Source organism: Cucurbita moschata, unplaced genomic scaffold, assembly GCF_002738365.1.
Source record: "Cucurbita moschata cultivar Rifu unplaced genomic scaffold, Cmos_1.0 Cmo_Scf00005, whole genome shotgun sequence".
NCBI lineage: Eukaryota > Viridiplantae > Streptophyta > Magnoliopsida > Cucurbitales > Cucurbitaceae > Cucurbita > Cucurbita moschata.
In genome coordinates, this window is record NW_019268521.1 from 1,235,522 (window position 1) to 1,258,765 (window position 23,244).

General features: G+C 36.0%; 4 protein-coding genes across 6 annotated transcripts in view; all 4 read left to right on the top strand.

Annotated features, from left to right (window-relative positions):
- Positions 1 to 5,251: 5,251 nt before the first annotated feature.
- Positions 5,252 to 5,602, top strand: LOC111442890 (cysteine proteinase inhibitor 8-like). Its single transcript, XM_023080450.1, has one exon. It carries the CDS (start codon positions 5,252 to 5,254, stop codon positions 5,600 to 5,602), a length of 351 nt encoding a protein of 116 aa, XP_022936218.1.
- Positions 5,603 to 7,490: 1,888 nt separating this feature from the next.
- Positions 7,491 to 7,838, top strand: LOC111442891 (cysteine proteinase inhibitor 8-like). The gene has a single exon (XM_023080451.1). It carries the CDS (start codon positions 7,491 to 7,493, stop codon positions 7,836 to 7,838), a length of 348 nt encoding a protein of 115 aa, XP_022936219.1.
- Positions 7,839 to 12,658: 4,820 nt separating this feature from the next.
- Positions 12,659 to 18,515, top strand: LOC111443276 (apyrase 2-like). The gene is made up of 9 exons (XM_023081030.1): positions 12,659 to 13,004; positions 13,078 to 13,206; positions 13,301 to 13,357; positions 13,432 to 13,524; positions 14,697 to 14,902; positions 15,540 to 15,631; positions 16,728 to 16,942; positions 17,009 to 17,198; positions 18,239 to 18,515. The coding sequence occupies exons 1-9, from the start codon at positions 12,717 to 12,719 to the stop codon at positions 18,370 to 18,372; spliced, it is 1,404 nt and encodes a 467-aa protein (XP_022936798.1). The 5' UTR covers positions 12,659 to 12,716; the 3' UTR covers positions 18,373 to 18,515.
- Positions 18,516 to 19,202: 687 nt separating this feature from the next.
- Positions 19,203 to 23,244, top strand: part of LOC111443274 (TOM1-like protein 3) — a 6,114-nt gene continuing 2,072 nt past the window's right edge. Inside the window, exons 1-9 of one of the 3 annotated variants that reach the window (XM_023081028.1) lie at positions 19,204 to 19,296; positions 19,383 to 19,486; positions 19,926 to 20,077; positions 20,965 to 21,043; positions 21,128 to 21,226; positions 21,385 to 21,498; positions 22,120 to 22,271; positions 22,507 to 22,588; positions 23,078 to 23,163. In XM_023081028.1, the coding sequence (XP_022936796.1) occupies positions 19,968 to 20,077; positions 20,965 to 21,043; positions 21,128 to 21,226; positions 21,385 to 21,498; positions 22,120 to 22,271; positions 22,507 to 22,588; positions 23,078 to 23,163 (722 nt within the window). In that variant the 5' untranslated portion in view covers positions 19,204 to 19,296; positions 19,383 to 19,486; positions 19,926 to 19,967. Of the gene's footprint in view, positions 19,487 to 19,925; positions 20,078 to 20,964; positions 21,044 to 21,127; positions 21,227 to 21,384; positions 21,499 to 22,119; positions 22,272 to 22,506; positions 22,589 to 23,077; positions 23,164 to 23,244 lie in introns of all 3 variants that reach the window. The other 2 variants (XM_023081027.1, XM_023081029.1) reach the window with 2 other exon arrangements.

Consider the following 23,244-nt stretch of genomic DNA (forward strand, 5'->3'; position numbering starts at 1 on the left):
AATTCACGAAAACATAATTGGTGTAACTTGTAAGGACGAAGACAATGCAAAAGCAATGGTCCAAAATAATTGAATCAAATTCGAGGCTATCTACTCAAGGAAGGAAATTATACTTTTTCTATATTCAGATATCCATTCGATATTCTATGATATCAAATTCTATAAATTCTTGTCTATAAAGTCTACGAATTAGATTCCATGATATCAACTTCTAGGCGCAACTAAGGCTATAAATACTGGACTCTTACTCAATCGAGAGTAAACCATCACTACAAAGTCTTTTAAAACTATCAATCAAATCGTTACGATGAGTTCATACGTCAAAGTTGTTCTCGGGCAAAATGAAGCCTCGATTCAAGGTCCGAAAAATCTCGAATATGGTCGATTGGAACCGATTGAGAAAATCACCCCATATGTGGAAGAGATAGGAAGGTTTGCAGTAATGGAGCACAATCAGCAAAGTGGGGAACATTAGAAATTCATTTGTGTGATAAGGGGATGGAGCCAAATTGTAGCTGGAACAAATTATCGGCTTATTATTGAAGCCAGAAACCACGTTGGTTTGGCTTGGAATTATGAGGCTATGGTATATGATAAGCCATGGGAGAAGACATGGAAGCTCATAGAGTTTGTACCTTTACTCATGAACTGATCCACTAGTTGCTTCTATGAATCATATCTATGAACAAATGGGGCACTAAAATAAAGGCTATCTATGCCTAACATCTGGGTTATGTTTCCTTCTATGTTCTATGAATGAGATAATAAAATAAAACTCTTATTTACGTGTAATTTTCTCTTATATTGTCCTCGACTTGCTCGTTATGATCTCTTATACGTCGGTAGTTGATATTCTTAATGGTTTCCAACCACCACATTTACATCCTTCGGGTCTCGGAGCAGGATTTGTTTCTCGAGCTCCATCACAGTTTTATTATGAATGTTTAAGTTCATGATATCATTTATAAAATATTTTTAAGGAATATTTTTGAACTTTACAGTTATGTCATGCATGTAGTGTTGAGGATTGTTGGAAGTGAGTCCCACATTGGCCAATTTCGGGAATGATCATGGGTTTATAAGCAAGGAATACATCTCTATTGGTATGATGCCTTTTGGGGAAGCCCATAGCAAAGCCATGAGAGCTTAAGCTCATCATACCATTGTGGAGATCCGTAATTAAGGGGATAATTGTAAATCGAAGCAACAATTTCTTTTTTACTTCATTTTAGGGAAAGATTAAATGATATCTTCTATTTGATACAATCACACTTCGAAATTTTGAGGCATTTTGAGGCATCGAAAGATTAAGAGTGACTCAATAGACTATACAATGCATGAAAATGAAAGAGCATGTAACAAAAATTATGTTATAAGCTTTCCTCACGAGTTCAAAGCTTTACAAGGAGGAAGAAGGAATCGAAGTTTTAGGAGAGAACCACCTGTTATGGTCTAAATTCTAGAGTCTCAATACTCTCCGTATACAACTTGGGGTAGAAGAACTTAACCTTTGTAGCGGTATTCGGCGTCTAAGGATGAAGTGTTACCTCATATAACTCTGTACCAAGGTGGAAGACATCATTGTGAACGTTAGCTTGCTTGTCATCCATGGAAAATTTAACTGGCGGACTCGTCCCATAGGCTATACAGTCACCTAAGGATTAGGGGTGTTACCCCCAAGTACAAGCTAGCTCGAACATGTCAGCCATGTGGTCAGCATCCTCTCATAGGATGGACCCACCATATAGGTAATCTTCGGGCTACCTGGGTGATCAACGTCATACTATAGCATAGATCTACCATGCGGAGTAGTCGGTCTACCATTGAGTAAGACGATCCTAACCAGCGTCATGCCTAGTTCGACGATACCGTACTGAAGTAGAAAGGGAAGTGGAAGGTTTTCGAACATTATACCAACTCCTGTCGACTAAGAAACCTTTTTCCTTTGTCCTAAGATTCTAAGGTTTTCCTCTGGGTCTCACGGTAGTTAGATGGTTGTGATAAGGCCTTTGGTTTCTAGAATCACTCATTCATGGTTTCCACTATGTAGCAGTCTAGGGTTAAAGGGGTCTCACCCTCTAGTTTTTCCTCACGGTACCACTGAACCCAACATTTGGAAGGTCCCCTATCTCAACCTAACCCAGTTACTACAAAAGTACACCCTAGACTTAACTCAAACGCTATTGCTTATCGTTCACAAAATAAGTTCACACAATCAATCCATAGGAGTTTATGTACATTTAACTATGTATGCAGTCACAAGCTCAATGAGGTGATAACATCCATCAAGCACCCGGAGCTCAGATATATAAATACCCCCATCTGTCAAATATAGCATGATTAAATATAAGCAATAGTAGAGCATTCCATTTAAGCATACAGGAATCCAAACATGAAATTTCATCAAGCAAGTTCATCACACATACGATTAACTTCCTAAGTACAAGGTATCTCGGATCTAGCCATCTAGGAATAATATTCTCTAGAATGAACGCAACAACAAGCGCACTTTAGAGGTATTACTTCCTAATTCCGTTTGGTTACTTACAAGTTTTTCGAGTGCCTCCCCGAGCTCTATCTGTAAACGTGGAGATGTCTAAAAATTACGAATTACCTCCACAGGTACTTAATTCACTGCAAAATAGATTAGCATTGAAACTGAGACAAAACACTGATAATCGAACATCAAACGACAAAAATTAGTGTTTTCTACGTGCGCTCTTCACACGCACACTCCACACGTAGGGTGCACACGCGGGCAGCGCGGCAACACATGAGCAAGGCACTTTTAGACCCCTGACAAACGTAAACTTGCCTTTTGAATTTTGTGGATGTGACACGTGGCATGTAGGGATTGGCGAGGCGTCGGGTCACTTAACAGGCGCGTGGGTCGCAGTCACGAGCCGATTTCGATTGGATCGTTGGTCACGTAAGCTTGTGAGCGCTGCGTATCAACGTTCAGCGTTAGGCACATTGCCAGACGCATCTCCCCTCTCTCCCGTTGCCGCGTGTGTTTGTCTGATTGCCTGCCTTCAATTATTTTCTACATTTTCGATGATATTTATGTTTCCGACCCATTTACTACTTTAGATTTTTCTATCTTTAATCGACTCACTTTCTTAACGAAAGTTCAAAGACCTCAAGTCCACCTAACCAAATATGTTTTCTTGCATTTTTTTTTTTTGACACTCATTGTCCTTAATAAATGAGTTAAAAATTGATAAAAAAAAATTAGGTTACTTATCAGAGTTGGATGCTTCTCGGTTTTGATTTCCGACGCAGTTTTTATTTTCAACACGAAACTTACAGTAATCCTTCCCTAGATTAGTTTAGTCGAATATAAATAACTAAATAAACCAAAAAATCTCAAATCTAAGGTGAAATCTCGAAAGGAAATGACCGTTGACTTACGTCGCATTCGTGCCCATTTCTTGACAGAATCGAACCATCCAAAACCTCAACTCCTCTTCTCTCCCCATTTTTTGTTTCTTTTCTTGTCCTTGCAGGTCAATCCAGACCCTCAAAGTTGGTGTGCGGGGCGCAAAATTACCTTTTTGCCCTAGTTGAATTTGACTTGAACGTTCCATTTAATCGAACATTTTTTAAATTTTTTCAAAACTCCTTGAGGTGTCCCATGCATTTTTTATTTTAAACACGGTAAATTTTTTCCTTCTGCGCTTTGAAAATCACACACTAAGACCTCTAACAAAATCTACGGATCCTTAAAAGTAAGAAAATTTATTATTTTAAACAGTGAGTTTATACATATTGGGCTCGTAGTAGCACAGATACTTAGATTTTAAAATATTTTTATTTTACCCTCTATTTTAATATTTTACCCTTTTACTCTCTAATATTTTTAGTCTCTCTATATTAATTTTCTATCAGTAAACTTATGGTTTGTTTATGGTGTTTGAAGGGGAAGGTGAAAGAACCAAACACTACCCTTTCTCTTTTTCTTACTTCATATTCCTTGACCTTCCTCATTTTCTTAGTTCTTTAGATTACTCTCGATAAATAATGATTTGATTACGAGAATATTCTTTATCTCACTGCTGAGCTCTGGAACCGCACTAAATTAGTTCAATAATTGTCCTCGTTCAAAACCAGAGTTTAAATTTTGAGCTCTTACTCGAATAATAGACCACAATTAAAAAGCTTTATCGAGAGTATTCCCTCAAATCTTTTGTACCTCTCACGCGCTTTTCTCAACTCTCAACCGAGAGAATATCGAAGAAAAAAAAACGTAAGTAAACTAGAGTTAGCACATTCAAACTTCGAGTGTTTCTTACTTAAATATTTCGAAATTGAAGGTATAAACTCCTTTATATCATTTGGAATTCATTATTTTTCTATTCCTTTCAAATATTGAAATCTAGCACAATGATTCATGAATATCTAATTGTTAGTACTAAATTATTTTTTAGGTAAATTATACCGACGACTAAGACAACACGTTTAAAAAAACATTAGAGACTAAAATTGTAGTATCCTAAGTGCACCGCTAGCAGATATTGTTCTTTTTAGACTTTCTAGCAGATATTGTTCTTTTTAGACTTTCTAGCAGATATTGTTCTTTTTTAGACTTTCTAGCAGATATTGTTCTTTTTTAGCTCTTTCTTGTGTTTTCCCTCAAGGTTTTTAAAATGCGTTTGTTAGGGAGAGATTTCCACACCCCCTGTAAAGAATGTATATCCCTATCCACACCCTTTCGATGCTCAGCATCCTTAAGGGTTTAGCATCCTCATTGGCACACTGTCTGGTGTCCACGCCCTTTCGAACCTCAACATCTTCACTAGCACACCGCTCGTGTGTCTAACTCTATTACTATTTATAATAGCCCAAGTCAACTACTAGCAGATATTGTCCTTTTCGGACTTTTCTTTTTTGACTTTCCCTCAATGTTTTTAAAACACGTCGGCTAGGAAAAGGTTTTCACACATTTATAAAAAAATGTTTCGTTCCCCTCAACTGAGATGGGATCTCACAAAAACGACGTCAACACAAGAGAATTTTATCCCAAAGACATTGGTCAATTTAGACAAAGTGGATGTAATGGTCCCAAATAATTGAATCAAATTCGAAGCTGTCAATTCAAAGAATTCCATAATTGATATCTATAAAGTCTATAAATTAGATTCCATGATATCAACTTCCAGGTGAAACTCCAGCTATAAATATCAAACTCTTAGTTCGATCGAGAGCAAACCATCATTACAAAGTCTTTTCAAACTATCAATCAAACGTTACGATGAGTTCACACGTGGAGGCTGCTCCGGGACAAAATGAAGCCATGTTCCAAGACAAGAAGGGTATCGAAGTTGGTCAATGGAAACCAATTGAGGATATCAAGGACCCATATGTGCAAGAGATGGGAAGGTTTGCAGTGATGGAGCACGATAATATGCGAATAGGGGAAAATCTAAAGTTCATTTGTGTGCAAAGTGGCGAGAAACAAGTGGTGGAAGGAATGAATTATCGCCTTCTTATTAAAGCAAGTAATCACTTGGGTATCTCTTCGCTTTATATGGCTATTGTATATGATAAGCCATGGGAGAAGACATGGAAGCTCATAGAGTTTGTACCTTTACTCATGAACTGATCCACTAATTGCTTCTATGAATCATATCTATGAACAAATGGGGCACTAAAATAAAGGCTATCTATGCCTAATATTTGGGTTGTGTTTCCTTTTATGATATATGAATGAGATAATAAAATGAAAGTGGTATCTATGTATACTATTGTCTCTAGATTTGGTGTGCTTTTCTCTTTCCTTTCACTTTGACTTATGATTCACCCAATTTTGATTTACTCAAATATAAGGATTCAAGGAAGGAAATGATAAATTAGCCATAATTTTGAGTAATATAGGGACTATTTTATGTGAGATTAAGGGTGTGGAAATCTCTCCCTAGCAAAAGCGTTTTAAAACTTTGAGGGGGAAACTCGGAAAGAAAAGCCAAAAAAAGGACAATATATACTCGTAGTGGGTTTGGGCTATTACAAAAGACACTGGGTGATTTGCTAACGAGAAGGCTGAGTTCCAAAGGGGTGGATTGGGGGGTTCCACATTGATTGGAGAAGGGAATGAGTGCCAGCGAGGACGCTGGGACCCGAAGGAGGTGAATTGTGAGATCCCACATTAGTTGGGGAGGATATCAAAACATTTCATATAAGGGTGTGGAAAACTCTCCTTTATGGCTGGTGACGATACATAACAAACCAAAACAAACAATATCTGCTAGCGGTGAGCTTGGGGGATTGTGAGATCCCACATCAGTTGAGGAGGATAACGAAATATTCCTTATAAGGGTATGGAAATCTCTCATTCATGGTTGATGGCGATACGTAACGAACCAAAAGAAATAATATCTGTTAGCGGTGGCCTTGGGTATAATGTTCTTATCTAGGTGTGCAGTGATCACAATCGTTGTGAGTATTAGTTGAACACGACTCTCCACAATGGTATGAGATATCATATTGTCCACTTTGAGTATAAGCTCTCATGGCTTTGCTTTGAGCTTTTCCAAAAAACCTCGTACCAATGGAGATAGTATTTCTTGATTATAAACTCATGATCATTCTGACTTTCTTTGGACACCTCCCTTCGAACAAAGTTCCTTTTTTTTTTTTCTTTTGGAGTCTTCGAACAAAGTATACTTTTGTCACTTTTTGACTATGCCTTTGAGGTTCAACTTTGTTCGACATTTGAGGATTCTATTGGCATGGCTAAATTTAGGGCATGACTCTGATACCATGTTACTGTTGCATAGCTAAGTATAGGGCATGACTCTGATACCATATTAGTTGAACACGACTCTCCACAATGATACGATATTGTCCTCTTTGAGCATAAGCTCTCATGGCTTTTCTCTGGGCTTCCCTAAAAGACCTCATACCAATGGGGATAGTATTCCTTGATTATAAACTCATAATCATTCCCTAAATTAGTCGAAGTGGGACTTCCATCCAATAGTGAGATCCCAATCGGTTGGGTAGGAGAATGAAACATTTTTTATTAGAGTTACAAACCTCTCTCTATTAGAAGCGTTTCAAAAATCTTGAGGGAAATACCAAAATAAAAAGCTCAAAAATAACAATATCCGTTAGCAGTGGACATGAGCTCTTCGTGTCATAGTAGGCATACATATAATTGTACGCCTTTTACATCAAAAACCAAAAAACTAGAATCTCAAATCGACCTTATCAACTAACGTTTGCATGCACTCATCAGAAAGAATATTTGTTTCCATCACAAAGGGAATATGTTAATAGATTACAACAAATATAAAGAGATATTGGTCCCTATTAATTGAACTCCATTCATAGCTAGTAGAATTAATTCTCTTTATCAATGAGGTCCACAAGAGATTCGATGATATCAAGATTCAAAGCTATCAACACTTATCTTGGTTCGAATCACTAAGTATAAATATTGAGCTCCTACATGATCCAAATCATTTTAAACCCATCTATCAGAAGGTACAATGAGTTCTATAGAAGCAGCTTCCATACAAAACAATGCGAGGCTCCAAGACTCGGATGATATCCATTATGGTGGTTGGGTGGCGATTATGGATATCAATGACCCATACGTGCAAGAGCTTGGAAGGTTTGCGGTGATGGAGCATGCCATGCAAAGCAAGGAAGATGTGACTTTCACGAAGGTGGTAAGCGGTGCGACTCAAGTTGTGGCTGGAAAAGCCTATCGGCTGGTGATAAAGGGAGTAAGTAATAGCGAGAAAATGTTTTCGTATTTCGAGGCTGTGGTGTTGGATATACCATGGGAGCACTCATGGAAACTCCTGTCTTTTAAGCCTCACCCTATAGTTTAATGAGGGGAAGATGAAGATGACCTCTTAATGATCTATTTTACAATGATATGACTATCTCTACTTATATGAATAAAGCTTACCTATGGGTATATATTTAAATGACGCGTTTTAAGAACTTTGAGAGAAAATCTAGAAGGGATAACTAAAAGAAAACAATATTTGTTAGCGGTGGGCTTAGACTGTAACAAATGATATCAGAGCCAGACACCAAGCAATGTGCTAGCGAGGGCACTGAGCCTTGAAGTGGGTGGATTGTGAGATTGGTTGGAAAGAAGAACTAGAAGTTTTACCCGTAGAAATCACCTGGGAGAATTAAGTCAAGAACCAAAAGTTAAGAATCTAAACCAGATAATTTCCTTCGGATTTAAGGGACTTTAAAATAACCCACTAAATGGGTTCGGTTGCTCATGAAATTTTAATATAAAGTTTAATATTACATGATAAAATTATGCATAAAATATTGTGGTTATTGGATTATGTTAAGAGGCTAAACGAAGAATAGGTGTAAAATGACCAAAATGCCCCTATAATTACCCCATTGGTTTGTAACCCAAGTGATCTCTAAACAACATGAAATTTTATAAGAAGTCTCATTTCATGGTTTAAAGGAATTATGTAAAGTTACAATGCCATTGGAATAAGTTAAGGACTTAAACGAAGCTTTTGAGTGGTAAATGACTAAAATACCCTTATAAGAATTTTGCGATGTATGAAGATTCGAAAGGACTCCTAAGTGATAAGAAACTTTATATAAGACTCATTTATGACCTTAAGGGTAATTTTGTTAGACCCCACTAACGAATCATAACATGTTGGAGGTATCAACCTAGAGAAAAATGACGAAACTACCCCTAAACATCCTTTTTAAAAATGCGTATTTGAAACTGATTATTAGCTATCTTAAGTTTTACTACACGTAAGAATATGCATATGCAATATCACTTCTAAAGGAGAGTTTTGTTAAGTTCCTTTCTTCGTGTTACAAAGAAATTGGAAGAAATAACTCTCGTATTGGGAATGGTTATGCACTATAACGGTACGAGGGAAATGTTCAAAGGAAGCTTGGAGGTTGTATGGGAAAAATGGTCGATGGTTGAACATTTGAGCAAGGTGTGGCATGTGTCTTGAAGGACAAAGTAGGACATGTCTATACACACATGAGCTACTTAGCAAGGACTTCACACGCTTCAGCATTTTTCAGAAAGTGGATTAACTCTGATTGTTAAGAGGAAAAGGTTGGCACACACGACGATATTTTAAACATGAAGAACTTATCGAGATAGTAATGGAAAAACATGAATTCTTGTAGAAACAAAGGTTCCCTCGAATATATGAACCAAGAGGGGTAAGGATTAAAGGTTTTCTCCGAGTATGAGAAGGATGTGTGAATTAGAGCGATGTCGTGGACTCAGTAATGCCTTAAAGTTTATGTAATTGCTATGAATCGAGCATTCAAAGAGGGTTCTTGACATGTTTGATGGTCGTGCGACGACATTAGTAATGCCTTAAAGTTTATGTAATTGCTATGAATCGAATATTCAAAGAGGGTTCTAGACATGTGTTGATGGTCGTGCACCTTATGAGTTAAGTCTTGGTTAGACAAAGCTATTTTCTTAAGAGCGAATATTAAAGAAGATGGTATAGTAGACCAATTTAAAGGAGGAACGGTCTATAGTTGGTCTAGACTTGTTCAGAGACATACAGTTGTAAGCTCTCTTACTTGGATGATGTATAAGGTTTTATTCGAATGTTTTGAATTTAACTCAGTTGATTCACACGAACACAACTTGCACTTACAACGAGAATGGGAGAAAAGCTTTCTAGAGTTAAAGAATTGGTTGGCCTTAGCCTTAGTATAAGGATGTACGGGATGACATATGAAAGTTAGTAACGTCTAATAATGTTATGGAGAGATGACTAGCTAAAGTACTAATGTAACATCAAAGAGTTAGCGTCCTACCTCATATTTACTAAAGAAATGTAACGATCCTAAATTTACTTATTTAACTTAGGTTGATATTATACATTTAACTTGACATTTAATGCCGAATTACTTTAATAAACTCTTATCATAAATGCAACATTAATTCATACCTTATTTATTACCTCGGAAATAAATGATATTTAATGCAAAATTATTTTAATAAACTCTTATCATAGCCACATTAATTCATACTTTATTTATTATCTCGAATAAACAAATACAAAGAAATGAGGAAAAACATTACTGAATTAAATGGTCTATATTAACCTATAACCTATTAAATATAAATATGACTCAACTATACTAATTTATACTATTAAATTTAAAATGTGAACCTATTCTAAGCATGTACCACGGTCTCGAGATTGCGATGCCTATGTCAACCTTACATGGGCGTCTTACCTTTATCTGGAAAATATTCCAGCCTCGTTTAAATTATTTAATTAATTTAATTTAATAAAAATAAACTAATGAATAATAATTAATTATTTAAAATTAACTCATGTAATAAAAGTATGAATGGTAATTATTTATTTATATAAAATTACAAATATTATTTATTTATATAAAAAAAAAATTATAGAATTTTTAAATATTTTATTTTGCACGCATCTTATTGTCTAAACAATCATGAGGGTCGTTTGGCTAACTGCAGGGGAGGAATAGACTTTGATAATCTCACCTCTTGTTTGACACAAGGTGAAACGCGAGGATCGAGGCCCACCACTTCCTTTCCTTCTTTTAATGTGGGCCCCACCTTATCTCATCTCTTCTCTCTCATTTATCTCCATTTTATTTTGCACATTTTTTTTTTAAATTTTTTAATTTAAAAACTTTTCTTTATTTATTTTTAAAAAAATTATATTTTTCGTCTATTAAGGTGCATTGTAACCGGTTGATTCTCTATGTTCATGAAAAACGTTGGCACAACGAGCTTGGCATCTTAAAGTGTGATATCCTACATTGGTTGGGGAGGAGAACAAAAATATCTTTTACAAGGGTGTGGAAACCTTCCCCTAGCATACGCGTTTTAAAGCCTTGAGTAGAAGCCCAAAAGAGAAAAGAAAGGCTAAAAATGACAATATCTACTAACCGTGGATCTGGGTCGTTCCATTTAGATTGATTCAACACTTACGAGTATTCATTCTATATATTATTGGTATCTAAGAGCTTTAATTTGAGGTGTTCTTAATTGAAACATAGTGTTTTTAGGTAGAGCTCTTATCACTTTCAAACATAGCCCATCTTCAAAAGCAAGCAAAGAAAAGTTATAGGAAAATAAATGGCCAAGATCCCTTCAAATGTCCCCACAAAGCCAAATTAGAGTCTTTTTTTGCTTACTTGAATTACCATTCTTTTATCGAAAAAAACACCACGTACAAAGTGACCAAGCACGATACAAAGCGTTATTATGACGTGAAAGCAAGATTCAAAAAGTATTATTAGGCTCGCACTAATGGGCTTTAGTAACGTCGGTTTAGGCTAGTCAAGTAAATGGTTCTACTGTTGGCTTGATTGGATGAATTGTATTATGTATGATGGTATGTATCACGTGGATCCAGCACATGTCATATGTATGAATGATATGTTATGTCATGTCATGATATGTTATATCATGATATGCTGTGTAATGTCATGATATGCTATAATGCATAAACATTTATAGACCATGTCATGAAAGCTATGCTAGGTATAAAAAAGTGTACTGAAATTATGTATGCATAATTCATAGATTTGTTATGTTACGAGGGGAGATTTGTCTTGCATCATAAATTATGTCATGATCATAAGCTACGAGGATCTCATGCATAATTGTGAGTCATGTGCATCGAGATACTTTCTCAATATGATGAATATGAACACGTATATTACAACTTACGATTTACGACATTTATGTTCGTCATGATATTATGCGGGCTCTTTTCCTCTCTGGTGTTTGGTACAACTCATCGACGAGCCAAGTCCAGAGGGTGTGCAAGCTCACCTAGAGGGTTCATGCTCGCATGTGGGCCATGTATAGTCATGCTACACATCTAACCTTGTCTGGAGTGGAAAGCTGCTTAAAGTCATGCTACAATGTTTTAAAAGAATAGGTCTCATCATGTTGCATGTGTTTGCATTTTAAAACCTTAATAGTGGGGTTACTTACTAAGTATTTCTTAAAATACTCAAGCCGTGTACTACTCATGTACATTTGGGTACATCTTCCATTAGGTGGCTCAATCATAAGAACTTCAAAGTTAAGCATGCTTTAATTAGAGCAACTTTATACATACTGAGTGATCTGGTATAAATTTTCATATAATGCATGTGAGTGAAAACAAAGTATGTTGAAATGATTTGTGTTGGTTTTCTAGAAATAACTTTCACTTTTAGAAGCAAAGAGTAAATAACGTGACCATGTCGTGTCGTGGGAGAACGTCGAGATTATCGAACATCGAATTCAGATTTTGAATCATCATCCGAAAAAATTAGTATTAAAAAGAAAGGTTAGCCTAAATCATATCCAAAAGCACAAAAATTAAATGTTACATTTACTTTCCAAACATAATAAAACAAAATTATTACAATAAATATGATATTAAATTAAACAACTTGGCAGTCAAAAGAGAATTAATAATGACCCTAAATAGCTACTAGTGGTGAATTCTCCAAGAAATAAAATATTGTATTTAATTAAATTACCCTTTTTTTTTATTTATTTATTTATACTATATTTTACATTTTTTTTCAAGAAAATATTTTAAATTATTTATACAGTAAAACGTGTTTTTTATTTCTTAAATATAATAATGCAATTGAATTCAGCTGTAAATTTATATATAGACGAGAAATACTAACAATCTCGCAGCCTTATCTTCTTCTCCGGCGACTGAGCTCGAACAACGACGAACATGGCCACCACCGGAGACGCACGGCGGAATGAGTTTTCCATCTCCACGCTGCTGCTTCTCTCACTCTCCATCGTCGTCGTCGTCGTCTTCCTCCTCCCTGTTTCCTCCGCCGGCGAAACCTCCTCCTTCTTTAACCACCGCAAGATGTCCGCCGTTGGAACTTCTTCCAACTCTACCTACGCCGTCATCTTCGACGCCGGAAGCTCCGGCAGCCGCGTCCATGTCTTCCACTTCGACCGGAACCTGGATCTTCTCTTCATCGGTTCAGACATTGAGGTTTTCTCACAGGTACTTGAACTTCAGAGCTCTCTCAAATCTAATCTATAACTACTTAGTTTAATCGATTTCCATTTCTCTTCAGATAAAGCCAGGGCTGAGTTCGTACGCTGATGATCCTCAGAAAGCCGCGGATTCTCTAATTCCTTTACTGGAGAAAGCAGAAATCGCAGTTCCTGAGAAACTTCAATCCGTGACGCCGATTCGCCTCGGAGTTCGTAAATCATCTGTTCTTCAGTTCCTCTCCTAAAAAAATCTCGAAAATGTTCCGCTAATAGCTGTTCTTGATTTTCGATCTTTGATTTTAGGCGACGGCAGGGCTTCGGTTCTTGGAAGGCGACAGATCTGAGAGGATTTTGGAAGCGGTAATCGACGATTTGATTGCTAATGAAAAACGATCCGAGATCATTTCTGTGAGTTGATTTTGATGTTGCTACAGGTCAGGAATCTTCTGAAAACGAAGAGCGGATTCATGTACGGAGCGGATTCGGTTTCGATTTTGGACGGAAATCAAGAAGGTTCTTATCAATGGGTATGTGTTCGTCCTTGTTTTGCAGTCATTATCATTTGATTTTGTTGTGCGCTGTTGCTTAATTAATGGCTTTCCGTTGCCGCCTCACGCTTTTTTCATCTAGAAGAAAATTTAAAAAGCATGAAAACTTTAAATTTTTGTAATATTATTTTAAAATTGGTAACAAATTAGTCCATCCAAAAATATATTATTCAAAATAAATAAAATTTATAAAAAAAAATATATATTTGTTCTTTTCTCGGTATCTCACAATTCACCCAATGGGATTCGGTGTAATGTTTCGTTCTCCTCTTCAATCTACATAGGATCTCACAATCTGCCTCTAAGAGAGAATGCTTTGTTCTCCTTTCGAGCTGACATGAGATCTTACCCTATCAGGTGTAATGTTTCGTTCTCCTCTTCAATCTACGTAGGATCTCACAATCCTGCCTCTGAGAGAGAATGCTTTGTTCGGCTGATATGAGATCTTATCCTCCACCTTTTTAGGAGCTTAGCTTTCCCTGCTAAGTATTTGACTTTGATACCATTTGTAATAGTTCACACCTAACTAATATTGTCTGTTTGGCCCATTAGGTTAGGGAGAGGTTAAAATGTATCAGTTAGAGAGAGGTTTACACGTCTGCAACAAATTTAGGTGATTATTATCCAAAGATAATATATTCATGAACTATAGAATCTTATTATCTTTATTAATTATTTGATAAATTTTTTCGAATTAACTTTTAACTTAGTAATTGTGACGAATTTTACGTTTGAAGATAATATTGTTTGAAATTTTGAATTATAAAATCACACACTAGATAAGAACTTGAAGAGGCTATTAGATGAGAACGACATGAAAGTTTAGAAGATTTATCAGACGGTAGATGTAATAATTCTAGTTCATCGCTAGTAGATATTGTTCGCTTTAGCCTATTACATATTGTCGTCAGTCTCACAGTTTTAAAACACATCTACTACGGAGAGGTTTTGCTTCGTTTTCCTGTCTAACCAATATGGGATCTCACAATCCACCTCCCTCGGGGGAGTTCAGCGTCATCACTGGCAAACCACTAGGTGTCTGACTCTGATACCATTTGTAACAACTCAAACCTACCACTAGCGCCATTTTGGTTCATTATGTACTCTAATACCATTTGTAATAGCTCAAACGTTTTTTTTTTTTTTTTCAGTTGACAGTAAACTATTTGCTGGAGAATTTGGGGAAGAGATACTCTAATACGGTGGGAGTAATTGACCTTGGAGGTGGCTCTGTTCAAATGGCGTATGCAATCTCTGATGAAGATGCAGCCAAGGCGCCCATTTCTTCTGATGGCTACTCCAAATTTGTTCAGAAATTTTACCTCAAGGGCGCTAATTATTACCTCTACGTTCACAGGTTCAAGATCTCTTTGGCTTGGTTAAAAAAATTGGTTGGATTTCGATATGAGTTAATTAAGGGGAGTATCGTGGGTATATAAGAACGAGATACTATCCCTTTAGAATTCATGCTCAAATGGACTTAAGTCCACCACTAGTAGATATTGTCCGCTCTAGCTCGTGATGTATCGTCGTTAGCCTCATAGTTTTAAAACGTGTCTATTAGGGAGAAATTTGCACACCCTTAACCTTCGTTTTCCTCTCCGACCAACGTGGGATCTCACAATCTACCACACTTAGGGGGCCCAACGTCCTCACTAGCACACCTCCCAATGTCTGTGTCTAACACCATTTGTCACAAACCAAGTACACCACTAGCATATATTGTTTGTTTTGGTCCGTTACGTATCGTCATCAGCCTCATGATTTTAAAATGCGTCTCCTACGGATAGGTTTCCACACCTTTAAATTTTGTTCCTTCCTCCCATCGATGAAGAATCTCACATTTATACTATTATAGAGTCGAGTATATACAACAAAATTAAAAAAAAAATGAATTTATTAGAAATCTTTTAATTTTAAACAATTTAGGGAAAGTTATTGATAATTGGTAAAATAGTTTTATTAAAATTGGAGTGAAATTTTTGTTTTTGCAGTTATTTGCGTTACGGTTTACAAGCTGCCCGAGTTGAGATCTTGAAGGTGACCGAAGAGCTTGGCAACCCCTGCATTTTAGCTGGCTATCAAGGTATTCATAATATATATATATATATATATATATATATATATATCTTTTTCTTTTTTTTTTTAATAAGGGTTTATGGTTTAGGGTTTATCGTTAGAAGTGACTTCAAATACCCGAACAAATTTTTTTTAGAATATTAATTTAAGATTTATGAAAATACAATAATTAAAATTGGATATTCAAAAGTATTATGATTAAATAGATCTAAATAAAGACGATAGAGTTTATGTAATGTTTTGATTATGATTAGGAGTCGAGTTAAGACATTTTTTAGATCCTTGTTCAAGTTGTAAATTTTTTCTTCTCAAACAACTCGTATTAAATAATGAATTCAATCCAATTCAATCATAATTTTTTGAGTTGGTTGGTTCGGGTTGTTGGAATAGTTTATTTCAATTTTTGTTATTAATAAAAACAAAATGTTAATTTGTAAATTATATTTTTTAAATATTTTATTAAAGTTTAGACTTAAATTAAATATATATTTTGAAAATTTATATTCCAAATAATTACCTTTTATTTTTAATTGTGGTGGAGATAAATAATAAAAAAAATAATTATAAAAGTAAATAAAAATATGTATTTATAATTATATTGTAAGTAAAAATGTATTTTTTATCCTTAACAATAAATATTTCAACCTAATCTAGTTTTAAGAGCCCTGATGAATCAATCCAATACATAAAGTTTTTATTTATTTAAACTAAATTCAATTTAAATAAATTTATAATCCAAGTTTGAGTTTAACCGAGTAAAATTATATATAGTAAGCTGAAGTATATATATATATATAGATGTATATACATATACTCAAAGCTTTGAAAATGTAGTTTCTGTCTTCTCCCTTACCGTGCATACTCAACTTTCTGTATTTTCTCCTACTATACATACTTGGAATCTCCTTGCATTTTAGCTAATATTTTACTTACATTTTCTCTCTCCCGTTTTTTGTGTTTGCATTTTCTCTCTTCTGTTCTTTGTGTTCATCTAGATCAGTGTATGTGTTGTTGTGCGATCCTAACACGAATTCAAACCTCAACGATTAAAAAATAAATTTAGAAAATTTAGAGACGGATTAAAAACTAAATTCAAATTTCAGGTACATACGCATACGGTGGAAAGGAGTACAAAGCATCGTCACCTCGATCGGGGTCGAGCTTTGCCCGTTGCCGGAGTGTAATTCTGGAGGCACTGAATATCAACAAATCATGTGGGTATAACGATTGCAGCTTTGATGGTGTATGGAGTGGCGGCGGAGGAGCCGGCGTGAAGAACCTCTATGTTGCTTCCTTTTTCTTTGACAAAGCAGCTCAGGTAATAGCAATGAACAAAAATGTGATTAAATGAAACTTCAAATAATGACATATCCAATTTGGACAGGCGGGTTTTATAGATTCCGACAAGCCAGACGCCATGGTGAAGCCCATTGATTTCAAGAGAGCTGCGAGGATTGCTTGTCAAACCAAGTTTGTTGATGCAAAGGCCAAATACCCTAATGTTTACTCGAGCGACTTGCAATTTGTGTGCATGGATCTCGTGTACGAGTACACGCTTCTTGTTGATGGCTTCGGTACGTTCCTTCTCAAATATATCTTATACGTAGGTTTTGAGTGATAATAATGCATCAACATTGAACTCGAAACTTTAAACTGAAATTTTTTTGGTTCAAGTTGTGATTCATCTGGTATCATAATAAAACGTTATGGTCTTCTCTAGTCTTTTCCTTTCGAGTGGTTTTTAAAACCTGTATGCTAGGGAGAGGTTTCCACATCCTTATAAAAAATATTTTGTTCTCCTCTCCAACTAACGTGGAATCTCACAATCCATTTCTCTTCGCACTCATTCCCTTCTCTAATCGATATGGGACCCCCCAATCTCCACCCCCTTGGGACCCAGCGTTCTTGTTGGTACACTGCCCCGTGTCCATCCCCTTCAGGACTCGATGGTGGACACGAGGCTGACACTTGTTTCCTTCTCCAATCAATATGGGACCACCCAATCCACTCTCCTTTGAGGCCCTGCGTCTTTGCTGACACACCGTCTCATGTCCACTCCCCTTCGGAGCTCAGTCTCTTCACTAGCATATCGCTCGATGTCTAGCTCTGATATCATTTGTAACAACCCAAGCCTACCGCTAGCAAATATTGTCCTCCTTGAGCTTTCTCTTCCGAGCTTCTCCTAAAGTTTTTAAAACACGTCTGCTACTGAGAAGTTTCACACCCTTATAAATAATGTTTTGTTCTCTTCCTCCATCGATATGGGATCTCACTCTTGTCGAGGGAGTCCCACATCTATTGGAAAATGAAATGACTGACAACAAGGACACTAAGCCCTGAAAGGGGTGGATTATGAGATCTCACATCAATCAGAGAGTAGAACCAAACATTTTTTATAAGGGTATGAAAATTTCTCCTTAATAGACACATTTTAAAAACTTTGAGAGAAAGTCTAAAAAAAGATAATATTTACTAGTAGTGGGCTCGGGTTGTTATATTGAGTTCGATTAAGCTTATAAGTTGGATAGTCATTCAATGTACCATAGTTTTTATTTTTAAAACGTAAGCTTATAAGTACGAAAATAATAATCATTTGGTGTTATCTCTGTGATAGGCATTGATTCTCGGAAGAGTATCACATTGGTGAAGCAGGTAGCATATCATGGTTCTCTTGCAGAGGCGGCATGGCCATTGGGCAATGCTGTAGCCATCGCCTCATCCCCAAAGTACTCAACTGCAACTTATTGATCAAGCTAAATGGGAACTTTGTGTTCTATTATGTTTCCTAAAAGTGGTCGTTGTAGGGTCGAGTTCGAATAAAGTTACGACTTAATGGAGCTAGAAAGTTGTCAAACTTTGAGGATGGTTTAAATCGTCAGTACTTTTTAACATTACAAGAAATTATCCCCACACGAAAACAAAATTTTAACCCGTAACTTCAAAGTTACGAGTCTTGTGAGCTCTCGAGCTGTTCTACCTTGCTGTCACGTAAAAAATATAAATAAAGTTTTAAAAATGTCGCTAAAAAATATGATGATGCAAAAATTTGCGCTCAAAATATTGCGGGTCACTGAAATTCTACATGCAAAAATGAGAGTGCAAATTGATTCGATACCTATGTGCCTCGACATTTTCTTACATAGTCACGTTATCCCTACATACCATCTCGAGTCTTTCCAACATATTTTGTCCTTACTTACATGGTCTCAAGAAAATCTCTAACAGATCACCAATATAGAATTGCTCCTAGTAAAATATGTTTAACCATGGAGTTCCTATGATTTACAATTTTAAAATGAAATTCATATTGAGATTGCAGATCGATACAGCACCTATGTGTCCTGACATTTTCTTACATCTCCAACGACACGTTACATACTCCTCGATTCGTAAGAGTGAACACTATCCACACATACCAACACGAGTCATTTCAACATACCTAACATAGAATTTTTCAAAGTAAAACATGTTTAACCATAGAGTTCTGAGGATTGAGCCAAAAAAAAAATAATAATAATAATATATATATATATAGAAAGTAGAAAAGTAAGTGACCCCGAAAATTCCATTTCCCCCGCACCAAGTTCACCTCTCTGCTTCCATTTTTCTTCTCATATATAAACCCATCAGTATCCATCAGCTGCTTCTCAATTTCTTCTCCGATTTTGACCCGTAAGCTTACTCTTCAATCGCTTCTCTTTTCAAATTTTATTTTCTCTGATACCTTTTCCTCAATCATTATGTTACCCCGATTTTAGGCTGCGAATTTGTACTACTGGATCTAGTTGAGGCGCAAGAAATTTCTCAATCTCCTTTTGATTGAGCGGATAGACGATTTTTGCTCTGGCTTGGAGTCTCGCGGGTTTGAATTCTATTTTGATTTTCAAAATTTTGAGCTGATTATTGAATCCTCTGTTGCTTAAAGTGCTTTATTGATGTTCGGATTTATTGTTGCCAATTTGATCGCCAAAATTTTATGTCCTTGGGATTGAAAGAGGATTTCGTGGTTTTAATATTTGCTGGATTTCATTAGGGTTTATCTAGAATGTGTTTCCATGGTGTTTGTGGAGAAAGAAAAATATAGTTTGTTGTTTGTTCGAATGCGAGATTTCTCCCAGCTTATAAATTTGAAAGTCAACTGTGTCGAGGATCGACTTAACTATTAAATGAGTATAAAATGAAAACAACCACTGGAAATCTGCAGTGCATTGGTCAATCTTCCAATTCTCGTCTGTCTTCGTTCTGTTTACGTTTTACTTAATTGGAGGAATGGGATTATGATGAGTTGTATGTATATTCAGGAAGTTCGCGTGAGAAGAGGACTCCGCTGAGGTATTATAAGAATGGGCAGTAATGCAGCAGCCTGCGCGGAGAGGGCAACCAGTGATATGCTGATTGGTCCAGACTGGGCCATAAACATCGAGCTATGTGATATTATTAACATGGATCCTGGGTAATTTTTTTGTTCATATTTTCCCTTTTCAGGTTAATCGTATTAAATTTAGACTGTGAGGAAGTATAACTTTGTTGATTCTAATATATGGAAGAACAAGTTTGGAGCGGTATCATCTAATATCATTTTGTAACAAATGTGGAGGAAGTGTAGCTTTGTTAACTCGCTACTAGAATTTTCCTGTTCTTAATGGTACAGTCTACATTGCATGAGAGTCATTTGATTTTTTAGGTACATAAATTCTTAGTTTTACATTTATTATTTTCAACTCCTATCATTGTTGTCTCTGAGATAAACCTCTAGAATATCGAGGTAGTTATCTCATGAGAATAGTCAAGGTGTGCACAAGTCGGTCTTGAAAAACACATAAAAAAAGAGAAACCTTGCGATGGTGGAGGTCCATGTTGCTTAAGGTTTAACGCCTTCGTTTAGGTCTCTATTACCAAGGATTGCTCATTCTTTTGTTGTGTAGTTTGTTATCTTTTTTCCTTTTTTGCTTCTTCTATTCTGGGTCTTCCTTTTTTTGTATCACCCTTGTGTATTCTTGTATTTTGTCTCCATGAAAGTTGTTTTCTTCATCAAAAAATAAATCAGTCACAACAAGTTGCTTGGTACTTCTTTAATCTATGTTAAGAAAGAAATTTAATCATTGGCTAACGTCATTACAATTATCCTTTGCTTAATGCTACGGTCTGCACTAGAGATTATTTCCGGTTTTAGATATACTGATTTTTTTTTTTTTTAATGTTTTATTGTTAATGGTTTGAACCTCGTATCACTCTTCAAAATTTCTCTTTCACGTCTCTTTCGTATTAAAATCAATATACCCTTTCTATCAATTACATTGGTCTTGAACTTTGATCATCATTTCAAATTGGCAATGTCAGGCAAGCAAAGGAGGCATTGAAGATACTCAAGAATCGGCTAGCAAACAAAAACTCCAAGATCCAGATTTTGGCTCTTTTTGTAAATTTCTCTTTCCCTTGTCAAATCAAAACTTATCCAATATGAAAAGCTCACTATGTCTTCTTTCAAATATAAATCATCTAGGCATTGGAGACTATTAGCAAAAATTGTGGTGAGAACGTGTTTCAGCAGATTATTGAGCGTGACATCCTGCTTGACATGGTTATAATAGTGAAGAAGAAGGTGACTTTCTTATTAACCTATGATATATGGCTATTAAATGAAGGACTTGATTCTGTACTTTCGTTTTTTTTTAGTTCATTGCTTGCTCTGCTTTTTTCTTGTTTGCAACCTTAGACAAGCATGATAATGCTTTCTTTCAATATGTTTCAATTTTTCAGCCAGCCTTGACTGTGAGGGAGAAAATACTAAATCTGATAGATACTTGGCAAGAAGCATTTGGGGGACCGAGGGGAAGGTACCCCCAATGCTATGCTGCTTACAATGAATTGAAGGTGATTAATTTTTTCCCTTTATTCATTCTTTCTCAAGCCTGACACTATGTATAGTGACCACCTTTTCCTTTGAAAGTTCTTTTAGAGCTCCCAATTTGGAGATATTATGATGTTTTGTTTTTTTCTTCTTCTTTGTCTTTGAATCAAATCATGTCGTTTTCATTGGTTTATCTTTTGAATTATTTCAATTCATTTGTTTTTATGAAGCTACACATTGAAACTATTAGATTGTATGCTCTTCCAGATTGTTTTAAATGTCAGTTTGTTGCATGCATAAGGTATTATGGTGCTGCAGGGCTTCTATCTTGAAATTCCTTCATTTTGAGAGAAACTAAGCAAAGTAAACAGAGGGATTCCCATTTTTCCTTTCATTTATGTCTGTTCTCAAAGAAAGCCCCTTCCCTATCTCTCCACCCCCTCCCACGTGGAAGAGAAAGTGGTAAAAGATTATCCCTCACGTTCCTTTAATTTTTCCACATATTTTAAAAATTGGTCTTTTTCCTTTGTGTATTGTGTGTTGATGGGACTTTGATTTGATTTCTTTTCCCATTTCTGCCATGTCCCCATCATTGCTTTGGTATTCGAGTTCTTTCGTTCTTAGTAGTACTTGGTCTTTCACAGAACGCTGGAGTTGAATTTCCACCACGAGAAGGGAATAGCGTTCCTTTTTTTACTCCACCTCAGACCCAGCCCATCCATAATCAGCCTGCTGCAACTTATGAGGATGCTGCGATTCATGCTTCTTCCCTTGAATCTGATGTTTCTGGCCTGAGGTACTTTTTTCTTATAGTCTTCTGTGTTTGTTTGTGACATTCAATTGCCAATCCACCCCTAAGTCATCTGCGTATCTATTATTCTGTTAGTGTCCTTCCATAGCCCCGTGTACATTTCTCTCAGAAACTAGTTTACTCTCAATGTTATTAACTTTTCCCAATTGATTAGATGTCATGAGGTCCTATTTGATGGGCAATGACTTACTTCCAAATAACAAATTCTATTTTATAACAGCTTGCCAGAGATACAAAATGCACATGGACTTGCAGATGTTCTACTGGAAATGCTTGGTGCCTTGGACCCTAAAAAACCAGAGGTAGCTTTTTTCTACATCTTCCATCGATTGAATTTTGTAGCATGAAAGTTGTTTGAATTAAGCCGATTGACATAGTACGAAATTTATTCGAAGATGCAGGAAGTTGTATACTTCTAGAAACTTATCTACTTCACTCTTGTGGCGTTAAACTGCTTGAAATAGAATAGGCACTGAACTTGGAACAGCCTAAGCCCACACTAGTAGATATTGTCCTCTTTAGGCTTTTCCTTTTGGGCTTCCCTTCAAAATTTTTAAAAACGCATCTTCTCGGGAGAGGTTTCCACACCCTTATAAGAAATGTTTCGTTCTCCACTTCAACCGATGTGGGATCTCACATAACTTGTTGGAAAAATAGTTAAATAGGTATTAAGTTTGTATAGGCTTTTGTCCCTAATATCAAAAGTTTTCATGTCCACATGTCTCATTAAAACATGAGAGAAATCAAAAACATCAATTCCATTGGGTTCTAATGACTGAATACGATGATAGGGCGTGAAGCAAGAAGTGATCGTTGACCTAGTTGACCAGTGCCGATCTTATCAAAAGCGTGTCATGCTGCTTGTAAATAGTACAGGGTAAGTGTTTACTTGACCCCAGCCTTTTTTTTTTTTTTTTTTTTTTTTTTTTTTTTTTTTTTTTTTTTTTTTTTTTTTTTT